Here is a 17,333-nt window from a genome sequence, read left to right on the forward strand (position 1 = left end):
TTACCTGAATATTTATGGCTTTATACTTCAGCAAATTTGGCATTAATGTACTTAGATAAACTACAGGAAAAGCAGAATTAAGATAACAAAAATTAATTCATGTCCATTTAGCTCTTATATAGCATTATTTAGACCTATGTGTTATGTACAAGGTAGTGTTTTTCCTCTAATCTTTATAAACATAATATTATAAAAATCTTTATTTATTATTTCTGTGGTTTTGGTGTACTTTTATGCTGTACATTCTACAAACATGTGAAGCCTGTCCTACCTTTACAAAGCTTTTTGTCTAGATCTGCTGTAAGACACGTTATATTAAAGTAACTTAGTTTTCATTTGCTGCATTTTAGGGAGGAGGGAAATTAAGGGGCCTGGTGTTACTAAATAAAGTGTATCTTTAGGAAAAGCTGAAAGTAGATCAGTTTGAATTTGTGCAATCTAATCTGTGAAGGAAAACTGAAATTCCACAGTTGTTTATGTCAATATCAAGTCTAAACAGTTTTCCAGTGATAATGACAGTGAGTTGATCTAATCCTTCTTCCAAATGTTCTGAAACTGTACTAACCTGATTTAAGAGTAGCACTTCCCAGAAAATTTTATCAAATAATAGGCTACTGAATAAGGTGATCTTTTTTAACAAATGAAAAATAAATAAATAAATAATAATTAAAAATATATTTATATATTGGCTGACTTTGTCAAATAGTTTATACTTCTAGTATAAAAGTATATATATTTATCTCTTATATGGAGGTGTCAATTTAAAATTTTGTCTAGCTTGTTTTCTTCAGATAGTGTTCAGATGAATAGTTTGCATTGAAATAGTGATTCTATTCTGCTGCTTCTGGTATTTTTTTTGGTGGAAGCTTTTAGTCAACAGTTGTCTGGAAGTTCATGAGGATTATGGTTGGCAACCTTGTATATTGTGAAGTGTTTTCTGTTTTAATTTGTAAAAGAGGAAAAAAAAATACAGCAACAACAACCAAAACAGGAGATGATATAGTAAATTTTGTAACATAGGTTAGGAGAAAAAATGTTGTGCATATTGCACACCTTGCTAAGCAATAACAATGAAAAAAATGTTGGCTGTCAGGAAGTGTCTTAAAATGAATAGTCATAATAAATGAAGCAACAATTACCTTCTGGATTGTCCTATTCATTTACGGCATATGTTTCATAGTCAGGATTGACCAGCCTCCTCACTCAGTAGAGAAGGAAATAAATTCAAGATTGGACACAGCTTCCACCACAGGACAAAATATGAGACATGAGCTCTGGGACATCATGACCCATACCATGAGACAGACAGACAGACATGCAGAACAATTGAGCAGTCAGCAGAATCTTGAAAAAGTAAAACTACTCTTCATCACCCTCCTTTAACCTTTTCTCCTTTACTTTTTTTTTATTATTATTCATTTTTCTGTATTCCTTCATTTTTCCTTTCGCTTCTCTTCCCTTCTCTCCCTTTCTCTCCCCTTCTCTTCTCTTAAAAACAAGCAAACAAACAACAAAACCTAATTTCTGGATGTTACTCCTTTGTGAATTAATAACAGTATGCATCATTGCTTGGTATCTTACTGTGCAAAATCCTTTTTTTCCAATCAAAAGATTCAGGAGTTCACTGTAATTACTTGAGAAAAAAAGAAACTAGATACACTTTTAAAGCTATTTATAAATATTTCCACATGCATAAGCATATATATTGGAAATTCATCATAGACTATTCAGGGGCTGTAAAATATACAGATGTTGTTACACATTAGTTCTTTTTTTTATTTTTAAAAGCTCATATGAATTTATTTCAGGTGGGACAGCATCTAGACAGAAGGGATTTTTGGGATGCATTCGTTCATTACAGTTAAACGGAATGGCCCTTGACCTGGAAGAGAGAGCGAAGATAACACCAGGAGTTGAACCAGGATGTCCTGGACATTGTAGTAGCTATGGTAACCTGTGTCACAATGGTGGAAAATGCAGAGAGAAATACAGTGGATTCTCTTGTGACTGCAGTTTCTCTGCCTATGCCGGGCCATTCTGTAAGACAGGCAAGCGTGTCTTTTAGCTTCCTCAGTTATTGAAAGTAAGAGCATGCAGTCCAGTATAAGTTCCTTAAGGATATGCCTGAATGGTTACAAATCATTTGTTTCACCCAGTGTAGAGAAACATTCATTTTAATTTGCTCAGTATGTGTAACTAGTTTTATAAACATGGTCTTCCAGAGATATACTCAACATCTACTGTTTAAAACACCTTATGTGAGAGAGTCATTATGTTTTCTTTAATGTTATGTAGCAACCTTCATATTTTAATATTATACTACAGCTAGGAATAGTATATATAAACATTTGGATATCTGTCTGTCAAGTCTTAAGGATTTACTAGGACTAAGCTATGACTAAATTTGGAAAACAAACCAAGAAGTAACGCTTTTTTTTTTTTTTTTAACTGCAAGAGGAAAGTGAGATTATGGGAAAAAGGAGCGAACCCATCTTTTCATCCTTTTTCATGGAGTTCGTCACTGATGGTGTTATACTAGTGGATGATAAACAGTCATTGAGTTTGAATTTTAAGAATGGAAGTTCATTTAGAAATTCAATATTTTCAAATTATTCTAATTTGTTAAAAATTGCTTTCTTCCTCCACGTATTCTGCAAAGTACTTGCTGGCTTAGATGCCATCGCTCCAGGTTCCTCTAAATTCATGAGCATTACATCTACCCAGCTACTACTGCCACGAAAAAAATAAAAGACTCTTGTGAAGTCCTTCCATATCCATATCCCTTGTGGAAATAATGCTACTGAATGTCTTCCATTCATTCTCATGATGTCTTCCTGCTCCCCAGCAAATAGAAAAAGAATGGTCACACTCCAAGCTTATTATTCTTCAAGTGATTGATTAGTGGGTCCTGTTGCTGAAAGCGTGGGATGATCTTTAATTATTTTAATCACTCTCTTTCAAAAATACCAAGCCATATTACAGTACTTTACAAATTTATTATTGTTATTATTAATTATTACTATTATCATTAATTATTATTATTTATTCATTTATTTATTTATTTTCTGAAGTCTGTGCGTGATAATGGGATAGTCTAAGAGATATTTTTGGTAGGAAGCTGCTGTAAGATGTTCTGGGAGAAGGCATAGACAAGTTTAGTCAATGTGTTAGGATTTAAACTCCTGCACCAATTTCTCTGTATGTGCAATGTACTTAAGAGAGAAAACATATGGACTTCAGGACATAAATAAATAGAAAACAAAACAAAACCAAACCAGAAAGCCAGAAGCATGTTCAAAACCAGACAAAAAGAAGCACATCTTCATGCAACAGATATTTAAGACACATGCGTCATGTGGTTTTGGTCTAACACAGGATGAGTCTTATTATTCTCTATAATTCTAGGTATTAGTTAATATTTCTTTCAACTGTATCACAATAATTAAGAATACTTGTTCTTTTTTTTTTTCTTGGTTGCTTTGTTTTGTTTTGTTTTCCTGTTTTTACTGCTGTTTTGCATCATATTTAAAAACTGAATTGTTCTTTATTTCAGAGATCTCTGCCTATTTTGGAACTGGAAGTTCTGTGATATACAATTTTCAAGAATACTACACCTTCACTAAAAATTCCACTTCTCATGCTTCTTCTTTCTATGCTGACATGACACTGAGCAGGGAAACAATCACATTTGCCTTCCGAACAACACGGACACCAAGCCTACTGCTTTATGTCAGCTCCTTCTACAAGGAATATCTCTCAGTCATTCTAACCAGAAACGGTGAGTGTTCAGATAGGCTGTGTGGAAATACTAATGAACTGTCAACTCAAATTCATCCTGATTCCCATGAGCTGAATCACAAATTAAACATTGTCCTGTTGTTGCTTTAAATGGTATCTTTATTTTTCAGCTGTAACAAGCAATACTTTCCATCTCAACATAATTCCTCTTACTGTAATTTCAACTTTTACTGCTTTTTATTAGTTTTGGCAAAATAAATTATTTCTGGAAATACTTTAGTAGTAATTTTTTTCTTTTTTCTTTCTTTTTTTTTTTTTTTTTGACTTGAAACTCAAAATGTATCTGGTGAAAATCCACATTATATAAAAGATAGGAAATTACCTTTCTCTATTTAAACTTAGCATGAAATCTTAGTTGTAGCTTTGTTTTTCATTCTTTCATCTTGTCTACTAACTTCTTAATACTTATTTACCTTGTTTTACTTCTAGATTTTTTTTCAATTAAGAAATTTAACTACGGAAAAGAAAAAAAAAGAAAAAAAAAGAAAAAAAAAGACTTACTTGAATATTTGGGTGTGTCAAAGACTGTTTGCAGTCATACTGGCCCTGTGCTCAAAGAGACTGGCTTTTCCAGATCCAGTAGATATAGAATAACTATAGAGTCCTGATCATGTGAAGTAGAACATGTTCTATGACTGGCCTGGATCTGGACAGGGATTTGCTTTTCAAAGGACTAGTACAAAGTTGTAGTATATCTACATTTGATATCACTCTTGTCTCTGACAAGAGAACCATGGAGCCTTTGTGTTAAAAAGCCTTTGTGTGATATGCATGGAGACTATACTAAGAGTTAACAACAAGAAATGGAAAGTGAGATAGAAATGATTCATTGTATCCTTCTTGACTGTTGATTGGTCAGAGATTTACAGTCTGACAGTGTAAATATTATTCAAGAATAGTACTGGTAAGTTAGAGAGTTTTATTTGCTAAATCACGTTGAAATAAGCTACCAGACCAAGCATTTTTGAGCTGTTAAAAAAAAAAAAAAAAAAAAAAAGCCGCAAAACCTTTAACTCATTATGACAGGTTCACAGATTATACAGATTTGTCAGTTTATAGCTATCTTTGCTACATCATCCTACTTTCAAAATTGTTATTACCTTTCCTATTGTCTTCTTTCATTTCTCACTTAGGTCAGTTTCTCTTATTTGAGCTAATTCCTTATATAAATTAAACATTTGGTTTGCTCTTCAAATGCACATGTGAAGCGGGAGGTATTGTATATGATCTACTGTGCCTGTTGTGTACCCATTATACTATACCATTTACTCTATCTATATCTGCAGGAAGTTTACAGATCAGGTACAAACTAGATAGCCATCAAGATCCTGATGTCTTCACCATCAATTTCAGAAGCATGGCTGATGGACAGCTACACCATGTGAAGATTAACAGAGAGGAGGAAATGCTCCTTGTAGAGGTAATTCAATTCAAAAAGACAAAAAAAAGGGGGGCGGGGGCGGTGGCGGTGGTATTACCATTACCAAAGAATATAACATCCAAAACAAAATTAAATAAATAGTTAAAACAGAACACTTAACCCAAAATGAACTGTGTTTTAATATCTCAAGTAAATAAGTAAATAAAGCAAAGCTTAGCAGACTCAGTAAGAGTCTAGTTTAGGAATTCTCTTTGGATTTCTTCTTGTCTATTTTAAAAAGACAATTTCTTGTCATCATTTTATATGAATTGTTTTATGGTTAAATTTACATAATTGGATGACTGCTGTCATTAATTTGGGATCTTGGTTTTTTTTTTTTTTTAATTAATCAAAAAACAATACCCATATTCATATTTTTATATCTAGAAAATAACTTAAGCCTACTTTCTATTTCTCACAAGTCCTTTTTACATCAATGGCATATTATTATTAAGAAAAATATTTTTATTTTTGTGAATAGCGGATGATAAAATAGAAATAATTTACTAATTAATCATTAGATTTTTTAGAATTGTTAGAACATTAATAAAACCTCAATTTTTAAATTATTTTTTATAAATCCTGGATGTTTCAAGTTAACAGTTTAGGGTTAGAGATAAGATTCTGTAATTATGCATTGGTACAAAGCTTGAAGTCAAGCTATTCTAGAGGTATACTGGCAGGCATAGTATTTACAGTATAATACTTGATCTTTAAACATGAAATAAATGTTGAGTGACTTTTATAGTGAAAAGAACCTTTTCCATTGTTTTGGGTGTTTACCAATTTTATTTATTCTAATAATAACTAAGAAGGAATAATCCAAATAAATAAATATTGATTTATTAAGGGAGATGCTTAGGAAGTATCACAGCTATAATCAGTGAGCTGAGAAAGCTAATCATCTTTAACAAAAAAAAAAAAAAAAAGATACAATTAACAAAGGTTTCCCTCAGCTTTTTTTTTTCTTTTTAATTTTGACTCACATCTTATCTGTTTTCTTTCAAACTTTAACTAAAGTCATTTCCATTATCCTACTTTGCTCTTCAATGCACCATTTTGCAGGTTAACCAGAATGAAAGAATGAAATTTATTCTGTCTTCAGGCACAGAATTCAATGCAATCAAGTCTCTCATACTTGGCAAGATTTTAGGTAAGTGGAACACCACCTGGTTTTCTAAAACTTAGATCAAAATGTCACCATTGCAAACCTTAATAGCATTGAAAGACATTTGTTGTCTTGGAATTAATTAGATGCTGAGTTACAATCAAGGTAGGAACTTCAGTCCTGTTGGAGTGCAAATATAATCATGTGTAAGTACTTCCTGAAAAATGAGCAAGTGCATTCCATTAAAAGTAATTTCACATTTATCTCTTCTATTTTGCAATCAAGCATTATGAAACACAACTTTTTTTTTTTTCTCTCAGGAAAAAATAATTTATCATCAAATCATACACAAAACCATAGAATGCTATTAATCACTGAAAATTTTCTGATTCAGTTTTGATGTAAACAGGGATAATACAAAAACTTTATTGCAGTTACTTATTAAGAAAAAGATAATCTATGACATTTGTCCAGTTCAGATTCATTAAAAACATTTTTTTTCTCTGTAGTAATAATCAAAATGGAACTTACCTATCTGCAATTGCTTTCTTGTAAATTTGGTTAAAATAATATAGCTAAATAATATAGCTTGAACTAGAATTCCTAAAATCTTACTATTTTCATAACTGTCATTGGTAAACCTTAATAATAGTACTTAATAATAGTAGATGTGATATTAGAGAAAAGTCAAGCAATATTCTATATTTCTTTCTTGTAAAATAATTTTATTATATATGTATATATGTGTTGTTATATTCTAGTATCACGTAAAGATCCATTCGTACATTCTTCCTCTAATAACAGGTTTTGTTTCAGCAATCTGTAAACAGAGTTGGTATAGTTTGCAAGATACAACAATGTACTAAGGTTACAATGACCTTTTCACTATTCTGCAGTTATATTAATTATTCTCCTCCTTCTACAGGTTGCCCTGGAATAAGGGCTGAATAAATAGGTTTGCCAAAATAAGGATTATTTGAAAAGACGATATCTAAATTTATATCTCTTAAGTATTTATAATTTTGTAAGGCATTATGTTGTCATCATTATCATCTACAAATCTTTTATTTTTTCATAAAAACACATTTGATAAGAAGTTATGAAATTTTATTCGAAAAAAATAAATAAATTGGAAATTAAGTGGCTCCCTTGGTGTCTCTTGAACATCTAGACAGTAAACTGCCTGAAAAACAGCGGTGGTTTCTCATCCTTTTAAAATCCTACTAAGTAAGTTAAAGTTTTAAGAAAGTCTTTTTTTTTTCTTCTTTTTTTTTTTTTTAATAGTAATAAATTCAGAAAACTGTGATATATGGCATAGAAGAAATTGAGTTTTCATCTCAAATTAGTATAAATGATATATTACTTTATCTTGCTCCCCAAGGATTACAGGAACTATTTACGTGTTTCATATAAAAGCTATTGTGAAGAAGAAGTTCTAAGAAGTGTTTCTGCAGATTCATTTTTATGTAGTTTAATTTGAAGAAGAATTTTATTACTTTGTAACTCAGGTGCCTCTCCAGGATCCACATATTTACCACTTTTTTTGTACAGTACTGTTGGGAATAAGATAACTGGTTTGGTAAATCAGTGTTTCTGACATTGTAACAGGTCTAGAAACATTTTCCTGACTACCAAGGTAGGAAATACTGCTATGTATTTGCAAAGAGTCTCCTACTGACAAGTAAATCATTATCTAAAAGTGTCCATCATGTTATTGGTCGGAGGCAGTAAGTCTGTCTGTCTCTGATTTCTATCTACATTCAAACAACGTAAATCGACAACTAAACATATACAAAAACAGTTTTCTGCTTTATTCTGAGTAGTAATGAGAGATTAACTCTCACACATAGACACATGCATGCACACACAGATATCAATTTCAAATGTAACCTCCCCTACATGTAATCGTGGCTAGAAAAGAAAAAATAATAATAATAAAAAAAAACATTCAGTTAAGTTTCAAAACTCTGGAGCAAAATTAAAATGATTTCTTACCTATTCTTGTTTAGAAAATTAGATGCACGTGTGGTGGTTTTACCGTGCTAGGCAGCTGAACACCACAACTGCTCTCTCACTCCCCCTCCTTAGATGAGGAGGGGAAGAAGTAAAGGAAAGAACAACTCATGGGTTGAGATAAGGATGATTTAATTAAAGGAAAAAAAAATTATTATTATTAAGGAAAGATTATTATTAACTAAACAATTTAACTAAACAATTTAACTAAACAATTAACAATTTAACTAAAGGGGAAAAAAAAGAAAGGGGAACAGGGAGGAGGAAAGGGAAAACTAAACAAAACAAGGAAAGGCTATGTGGAAGTGCAGAGGAAAGAAATTAATCTCTGCTTCCCACAAATGAGAGATGCTTAACCACGTCCTTGAAGCAGGGCCTCAACGCACGTAGCCGGTGTTCGGGAGGAGGACAGACGTTTTCACAACGAGAGCCCACCCCTCCCCTCTTCCTCATTTTTCCACCTTTTATTGCTGAGTGTGACATCATATGGTATGGAATATCCCTTTGGTTGGTTTAGGTCAGCTGCCCTGGTGATGTTTCTTCTCTCACATTTTTGCCCACCCCTAGGGGGGTTAGAGAGAGTCCTGATGCTGTGCCAGCACTGCTCAGCAGCAGACACAACACTGGTGTGATACCATTGCTGTTTTAGCTCCGAGTGCAGAATATAGCACTGTATGGGCTGCTGCAGGGAAAGTTAAAATCCCAGCCCGACCCAGTACAACATGGGGATTAACTGAGGGAGATTTGAACATGAAATCTTAAGTGTAAGTAATTTAATAGGCTAATGTAGAAAGACGGTTGTGTTTCAAACTCAAGAAGAATTGGAAGAAATATTTTGAGTGTATAATAAAATGAATACAGTGATAATTGTTTTCATATTTCCAGTAACTGAATGATAATTTAAAACATATTAAATAATTACATTTAAAGATCACATTTATAGATCTTAAAAAAGAAAAATCAAATTATTGATTGTGATTGCCTGAAAGAGTCACAGTGTATTGATCTGTTTTCTGTATAGAAAAATAATTAGAGGACTTCTAACATGAATAGAAATGTAGTACTTTTGAAAAATAGATGTTTTTTATACAACATACAATCCTGAAAAGAAATGTATGTAGATAGGCACAAAGAATGGAAAAGAGAATGATACATTTAAGCATATATTTAAAGCTGTATTGCCTAAAATAAACTACTAGATTAAAAATGTTTAAAATCTTTCAAAAGCTCACATATTGATGATAAAACCAACTAAGGAACTGATAATATTTTGATGTAGTGTTCTATTGTGGTCACTCTCAGATATGAGTAACACCACAGTGACTATTACAGAAGTAAAGGATTTGTTGTCTTTTTTATGAAAACCCATATAAAAGTTTGTATTATTTTACTTTAAAATGTATTTCACAGAATCATGGAATGATTTAGGTTTAGGTCATCTTGTCCACTACCCTTGCTCAAGCAAGGCCACCTAGAGCCAGTAGCCCAGGACAACGTCCAGATGGCTTTTGAATACCTCCAGGACTCCACAAACTCACTAGGCAAGTTGTGTCAGTGCTGTCACCCACACAGTAAAGAACTGGTTCCTGATATTCAGAGGAAACTTCTGTGTTTCTGTTTGTGCCAATTACCTCTTGCCCTGACACTGGGCACCAATGAAAAGAGCCTGGTTCCATCCTCTTTTTGCCTTCCCTGTTTGATTATCAATTGCCATTGATAAGACCCATGCTCCCTATCTTTCTTCAGGCTGTCAAGGTCCCTCTCAATTGCAGAATGAAATTTCAGTGTATCAGCCACTCCTCCCATTTTTATCATAGAATTGTGGAATAATTTGGGTTGGAAGGTGAACCTTAAAGATCATTCCAAATCCCCTACCATGGGCAGGGACACCTTCCACTAGACCAGGTTGCTCCAAGGCCCATCCAACTTGACCTTAAACACATCTGGTGATGGGGCATCCATAACTTCTCTGGTCAACCTGTTCCACTGCTTCACCACCCTCTGAATGAAGAATTTTCTCCTAACATCTAATCTAAATCTTTCCATTTTTAATTTAAAACTATTACTCCTTCTCCTATCACTACACTTTCTGAAAAATTATAGAATCAATAGAATCATTAGGTTGGAAAAGTCCTCTAAGTTTATCCGCTCCAACATTTAATCTAGCACTGTGAAGTTCACCATTAAACGATGTCACTAAGCACTACATCTACACAGTTTTTGAAGACCTCGAGGGATGATGACTCAACTACTTCCCTGGGCAGCTTGTTCCAATACTTCACAACCTTTTCAGTGATTTTTTTTTTTTCCTAATATGCAAAATAAACCTCCCATGGCACATTTTAAGGCCATTTTCTTTTGTCTTATCACTGAATGCTTGGGAGAAGAGCCTGATCTCCACCTCCACCTCCTTTAAGGCTGCTCTCCTGTCGGCCGCCTTTAGGTACTAGAAGGCTGCAATGAAGTCTCCCTAGAGCATTCTCTTCACTGCTTCCTCAGCCTGTATTCATAGGAGAGTTGCTCCAGTCCTTCGATCACCTTCCTCTTCCAGACTTGCTCTAATATGTCCATTAAATTGTTTTATGTTTTCTGCAAACTTGCTGAGGATATACCGTACCCCACCATCCAAATCATTTATGAAGATGTTAAAAAGGACTGGACCCAGTACTGACTCTTGGTTAAGCCAACAATTACCGGCCTCCATCTCAATCTTGCACCACTGATCACTGTCCTCTGGGCCTGGCCATTCAGACAGTTTTTAATCACCTTCCTGTCTGCCTATCTAGCTCATACATCAACAGCTTGTCTATGAGGATTTTGTGCAAGACAGTGTCAAAGCTCTCACTGACTCCAGATAGACAATACTCACTGGTCTCCCCTCATCCATCATTTTATCATAGAGGCTTATCAAGTTGGTCAAGCATGACTTCCCCTTGGTGAATCCATGCTGACTACTCCTGATGATTTTCTTGTCCTTCGTGTGCCTTCATGTCCTTCAAAATGCTTTCCAGGATTAGCTGTTCAACATTTAATTCAATATAATGGAATGTACATTCTTAGAAAAATAGCAATCTCTTTTGATGGGTATTTCAAAGTAAAGACCAATGTTGTCTGTTCCAAAGAAACTGCATGTAAAAAAAATAAATAAATGGAAGAGAGCAAAAGCATGTAATAACAATGTAATGGGTGTTTGTGCATTCCCCTCCCCCCCCCCCACACACACACCCTCAAAAAAAAAAAAAAAAAAAAAAAACATGTATTTCTTGTACTTTGAGATGTCATTTAGGAAAAACCCTCAAATCTTAATGTAAACCAGAAAGGTATGAATTTTCCAAGGACTATCTTCAGTTGGAGAAACAGTTTTCTGAACTCTTCTACAGTTACACATAGCTCGAGTTTTTGTTAAAAACAAATCTAAGAGTTAGCCACTGAACTAATTTTTAATTCACATAAAATGAAAGAAAATATAAAATGAAAAAATGAAATGAAATAAAATAAAATAAAGTAAAATAATAAAACAAAACAAAACAAAATAAATAAAATAATATGTGATCTTTCTCACCAGAATCCAAGAATTCCAATTTAAAGACCTCTGAATATATCTTACATAACGTTATTACAAAATTGTTAGAGAGATGGAGTGTCTGGTGGTTTAGTAGTGAGGGAAAAAAAGAGGAGTTCATAGGACAGAAGCCAAAGGGTTTCTCTTGTTTTGTTTTGTTTTGCTTTGTTGTTTTTAATGTTTATTTACTTTCTAAGATGATACTCTATCTGGAAGCACCCCACACTGTAGGAAAGATGTAGAAATGTCAGTTCTTACAGTAACCTGCTGATGAAGTTGTTTACTTCCACTGAGTAAAGTCACAGTTACCCAGGAGAGTTTCCTAGGTATCCCCACAGTGAGTGTGTATTGCTGTGGGGGGTGATATTCTTCAAGAGCAGTTGTTAATCTTTCCATGACAACTAAAATAAAGGTATGCTTCCAGTAAGCTTTGCTTGGATCTGATTTATACACGAAGTTTCACCGGTTTAAAAGAATGTGTGATTTTTAAGACAATTCATGTAATATTTACAATTATTGCAGGAATAAATATATATATTTTTTTCCAGTGCTGCAGTGACAGAAATGCTAAATAATAGTTACTTTTAAAAAAATCTTATTATTTCTCTGTATGAAGCTTTTGTTACAATTTGGTATTTCAAATAAAGCTTTTAAAGGTGTTTTAGAAAGCCTTTAATATATGCCTGTTAGAGTAAAATATGCATTCTTCACACGGCTCCCATAATTTAATGTACATATAATTGCAGTCCAGAAAATTTATACAAAACATTTCAAAATCTGTTGTTGTTGTTGTTGTTGTTTGTTTGTGTTTGTTTTCCCATCAAATTTTTAATTTAGCCAGCCAAACTTGTCAAGCCTTACTTCCAATAAAGATGCTTTTCAGGATAATCATTTGGGAAGACCATTCCATGGTCTTATGATCTTATCAATATTCAGGGATTTAGTGGTGATAATTTACTTGATGAAATAATTGGGCTGGCAAAATATTTGCCTTCTAATAGTGTATTTTTTCTGTTTTTATCATTTTTATTGGTTTGAATGTATGTATGTATGTATCTATCTATCTATCTATCTCTCTATCTATTTCTACTTATCAGTGTGACAAATGACAGTTCCACAAATAACTCCCACTTGCGACTCCTCATTTCTGGATTTGTACTGTTGAAAAAGCAGCAAAAAGTCTCAGTGAGAGAAATATCTATTGCTCCCTCTTAGTCAATTTGATTTCTTTACTGACTTGTTTGTTTTTTTGTTTGTTCGTTTTCATCAGTAAACCGCTGAGATAAAGAGCAAATTAAAGGAAAGACCTCTGAAGTGTTCTGAAGTGCTTTCAAAGGATATTCTTTTTTTTTTTTTTTTAATAAATAATTATTTTGTGAAATATTTTTGAGTAAATTTTCCTCTGATCAACTACACTCAGTTAAAACCAACATCAATGATGTATTACATACAAACTTTTTGATCCCAGTATGGATATGTGTTACTTTGACAAAATACTATCTCCTCCTGCTCACTTCAGTTTGAATCTAAGTAAACAATAGTAAAATAATTTTGCTTTTCTTTATGTTCCAAAAACAGTAACAGTATAGTGGCATTTATATTACCACACATTTACCACAGAAAACAAAACAAAACAGGATAAACTTGTATGATTCAATAGAAATCTGTGGATACATGCATAATTACTTTTAACTCTAATAAGTACTTTTAATGCAAAAATTTTGGCCATGATAAAATGTTCATACCAGCAGAAAACTATTGAATAATTTTAAGATTTTGTATCAGTCTGTTCCAAGCACATTGTTAATAACACCAGGTGAAAATTTAACTATGAAAGTCAAACATGTATTGTGTTTTTTTCTACTAAGAAGATTAAAATTAAAAATCTTACGATTGAAATAAAGACAACTGGCAGATTAGGAGAAAAAAAGAAAAAGAAAAGAAAGAAAAAAGCCCAACGAGAGATATAAAACAAAATAAGAGTTTGGAAGAACTTGAAAAAAAATTGAAATCTTCAGCATCATAACAGTAGAAAGGTCAACTTATGTGAAATAACTTCTGTTATTTTATTTTCTGCATTTGCATTATGATTGTGTTCTGTTCCATTTCATTAACAGAAAACAGTGATGTAGACGAGGAGACAATGAAAGCAAACTCTCAGGGTTTTATTGGATGCCTCTCTTCAGTGCAGTTCAATCACATCGCTCCTTTGAAATCTGCATTGCACCACAGCAGCTCAGCCCCCATCATTGTGAAGGGACGCTTTACAGAATCCAGCTGTGGTACTTTAACTGGAGCTGACTCAACACTGAGTGAAACAACACATTCGTTTGCAGGTAGCAAATGTTATCAGTTTTTATGATCTATGAAGCAAAATCTAGAGTATTCATGACTTGAATAATTTCTTTTACTTTTCTGGCCCTCACCTGCTACTCCCCCACCCCATGGGTTATCATCTTAGAAGCAGTTTAAAAACTAGTTCACTTTTATATATTCTTACATTCTTCTTTCCAGACTTTATCTTTTCTTCTGAATGTTTACATTTTTCTTTTTATCTTTATAAAGTATTATCTATATCACTGTTCTTCTTTGCATACTTATAGTTGCATACTACTGCCATTGTACAGTATGTGACCTGTAAGCAGTTCAGAATTTCTCAAAAACCTTCTATTTTTCTGTATTTTTTTTTTTCCCTGCTGCAGATCATTCTGGACCAATAGATGAGAGACAGCCCTTAAATAATGCAAGCAGAAATGACTCTGCAATTATTGGAGGTAATAGAGGCTACAGTAACTCTACTGAAACCTTTTCCTTCCTTCTTTTTTTTTTTTTTTTAAAGAAAAAAAAAAGTGAGTCTTTCAATGCTGAATTGAAGTCAGTGGTAATTTTGTGTGCATAAGAAAACTAGGAAAAAGGCTTAATTTTATTACATTTCATTGGAAAGACAAAAATCAAACAGTGTTTTAAAAAGCAGTCAGAGGCTCTCATATTTTGTTATTAAATAAAACTATGCCATAAGTGTTGCTATACATTGGAATATTCTATTGAAATACCTGAAACGCAAGGTACTAAGAACAGGTTTCCAAACTGCCTAATGTTAGTGTCTATGACTTAAATTATTTGGATATCTTGTGACAAACAGCCTATGTTTAAGAAAGAAAAATCATTGCTCCTTGGTTATGCCAAAGCATTAGTTTTTGCTACACAATCAAGTTCAAAATGAAGAATATCTTCCTTAATGGATCTGAACAGTACAGCTTCTTCTTGAGAAAATTGGTTTTGCATTGCTTGAATGAATACTTTGACACTTCAAGACATTTCATTTTGGTTCTGCATGTGGAAAGGGATGTACTCTTGTAAAGAGTAGCATTTGTTCAGTAGACTGATAATCAGGATACGCATATTCCATTACTGTGTTTTCCTGACTGACCATCTTTGAGCAGAGATCCACCTCTGTTACAATGGAAAACCCTACCAGTTCTGTCTGTTTAGAAGAAACTAAGAGCTCTTGAGAGAACCTTAAGAGAGAGAATTTGGGATCACAGGTCTTCAGGAGAATTTCAGTTTCTGCCACCTGTATTGTATATATTATATTACATGCACCTGGGGCAAGTGTATGGCTTTGACAGTTTTAAATTATTTATTTATTTATTTTTCCATTGAGGAATAGCATTGTCTCTTGTGAGAATTTTTCCCCTGTGAGTATTTCTGTTTGTATTTGATTTTTTTGGGAGAAAGTGAGGGAAAAAAACCCTCACCTCTACTTTCCACTCATGAAAAAGGTATTTTTGCTCTATAATTCATTGGTTCAATTTTCATCAGTTACTACAATAGGAAGAAAGTTTGTTTAGAGAAAGGTCATCCCCCTTGATCCTTTAAGTTCTGAATGGGTTTCATTTTATGGGTTTTCAGAGCCTCAGCAGACAAATGACATAGCGGGGTTCAGCAGAATAGAGCTGCCAAGGCTTCCCACAGAGTATAAAAGTATTTAGGACTATGGAAAGTGAAGTTAGATCACAATCTGCACTCACCTGTGTTTCTGCCATTTAAATACTTATACATGTTCTAGTCATTACTTGATAACAGTATGTTGCATGGCCAGACAAGAGCTGACCACACTGGTGCTAAAGCTACTAAAATAAAAGGTAATAAAACCTTGTAGATTCCATGCTCATAGAATGATGCTTATGTCTGTATATTTTTATACACAGACACTTTAAGAATTTTACCACTGAGTTCACTGAGGTCAGAACTTAAAATACAGTTTCTGAGTTCTATTTTGAGTCTTAATTCTGTCAAAAACTACTTTGCTGTTGCAAGGAAAAATAAATAAGTAAATAAATGTATTTAGATAAAGATTACTTTATATACTAGGCAATTTGGTGTGGGTGAGGATTTTAAATTGTACTAAAAACAAAGATGTTTTTGAACTTCAAGATACAATAGTTACATCTTTTGTTGTTTTTGTTTTTGTTGTTTTAAGATAATAATAACCTTGCAATTGTATTTTTATTAAAGACATTTGGGAATATGCACTCACAGTTTTTGTACTGTTTAAAAGTCAAAATAAAGCAAGCTATTTAACACTTAGTATAAGTCTAATGTAAGTACCTTTAGAACAATATAACAGAATTGTATGACTTCAGCTAACTCAGTCAAAGCATGTTTATAGACAGGCCTTTACAAGTACTATGACTGTGAAACAAGAAATATTTACTCAGATTTTAGATTCTGTTCCAGAGAAAGAGATAACACACACACATAAGTCTGTATTCCTAACATTAAGGGTGGCTGCTCATATGAGAGAATTAAAAAAAATTGACAAGTGCTATATTTTTTCCTTGAAAATGGATGGTCTGTTCTCATTTACAGAGCTAAGGGAATAGGTATTTTTATTTTTCTTGCAATAGTACCAAGGCTATGCAATGGATTGTTACTTCATCTAGTACATCTGAGTCACTGCATTACAACTCTTTCTCAGAATGCTTAGTGTTTTTTTTTTTTTTTTTTTTTTTTTTTTCCTGCAGCCTAGTCTTGCTTCCTGCTACTTTTACAAGCACTTTCTACTTCCCTTCTGTTTCTTTTCTCCTCAAATTCCTCTCCTCAGCCTCTGATAACATGAACTTGAGGGCCTGAGCCCATTATGAGAGGATGGATGAGGAAGGGAGGAGAGTGCTGGAAGTACATAAACTCACACGTGGCTATGTGGGATGTATCTCTTTCCTCACTATTCCTAATCTGCTGGACTAGGAACAGCATACCCTGGTGCTTATTCCACACAGAGTCATGTTAGGTATGTGATACATACAGGCAAATTCTTATATAAAGCTTATGCTTCTGCCCATCTGTTTTCTATCTCATCAGCTAGAACAGCATAGTGCAGGTGGCTGTACTGATAATTATTTTGCCCTATTAGATGGAGTTGTTAAAGT

General features: G+C 33.3%; 1 protein-coding gene across 3 annotated transcripts in view; it reads left to right on the forward strand.

Moving 5' to 3' along the window:
* CNTNAP4 (contactin associated protein family member 4) overlaps positions 1–17,333 on the forward strand; it is a 269,217-nt gene that overhangs the window by 246,066 nt on the left and 5,818 nt on the right. For all 3 annotated transcript variants that reach the window (XM_066988102.1, XM_066988100.1, XM_066988101.1), the window contains 6 exons: positions 1,809–2,048; positions 3,554–3,778; positions 5,085–5,218; positions 6,284–6,371; positions 14,019–14,237; positions 14,604–14,675. In XM_066988102.1, coding sequence (XP_066844203.1) covers positions 1,809–2,048; positions 3,554–3,778; positions 5,085–5,218; positions 6,284–6,371; positions 14,019–14,237; positions 14,604–14,675 — 978 coding nt within the window. The remainder of the gene's footprint in view (positions 1–1,808; positions 2,049–3,553; positions 3,779–5,084; positions 5,219–6,283; positions 6,372–14,018; positions 14,238–14,603; positions 14,676–17,333) is intronic.

The sequence above is a fragment of the Anser cygnoides genome, chromosome Z (assembly GCF_040182565.1).
Source record: "Anser cygnoides isolate HZ-2024a breed goose chromosome Z, Taihu_goose_T2T_genome, whole genome shotgun sequence".
NCBI lineage: Eukaryota > Metazoa > Chordata > Aves > Anseriformes > Anatidae > Anser > Anser cygnoides.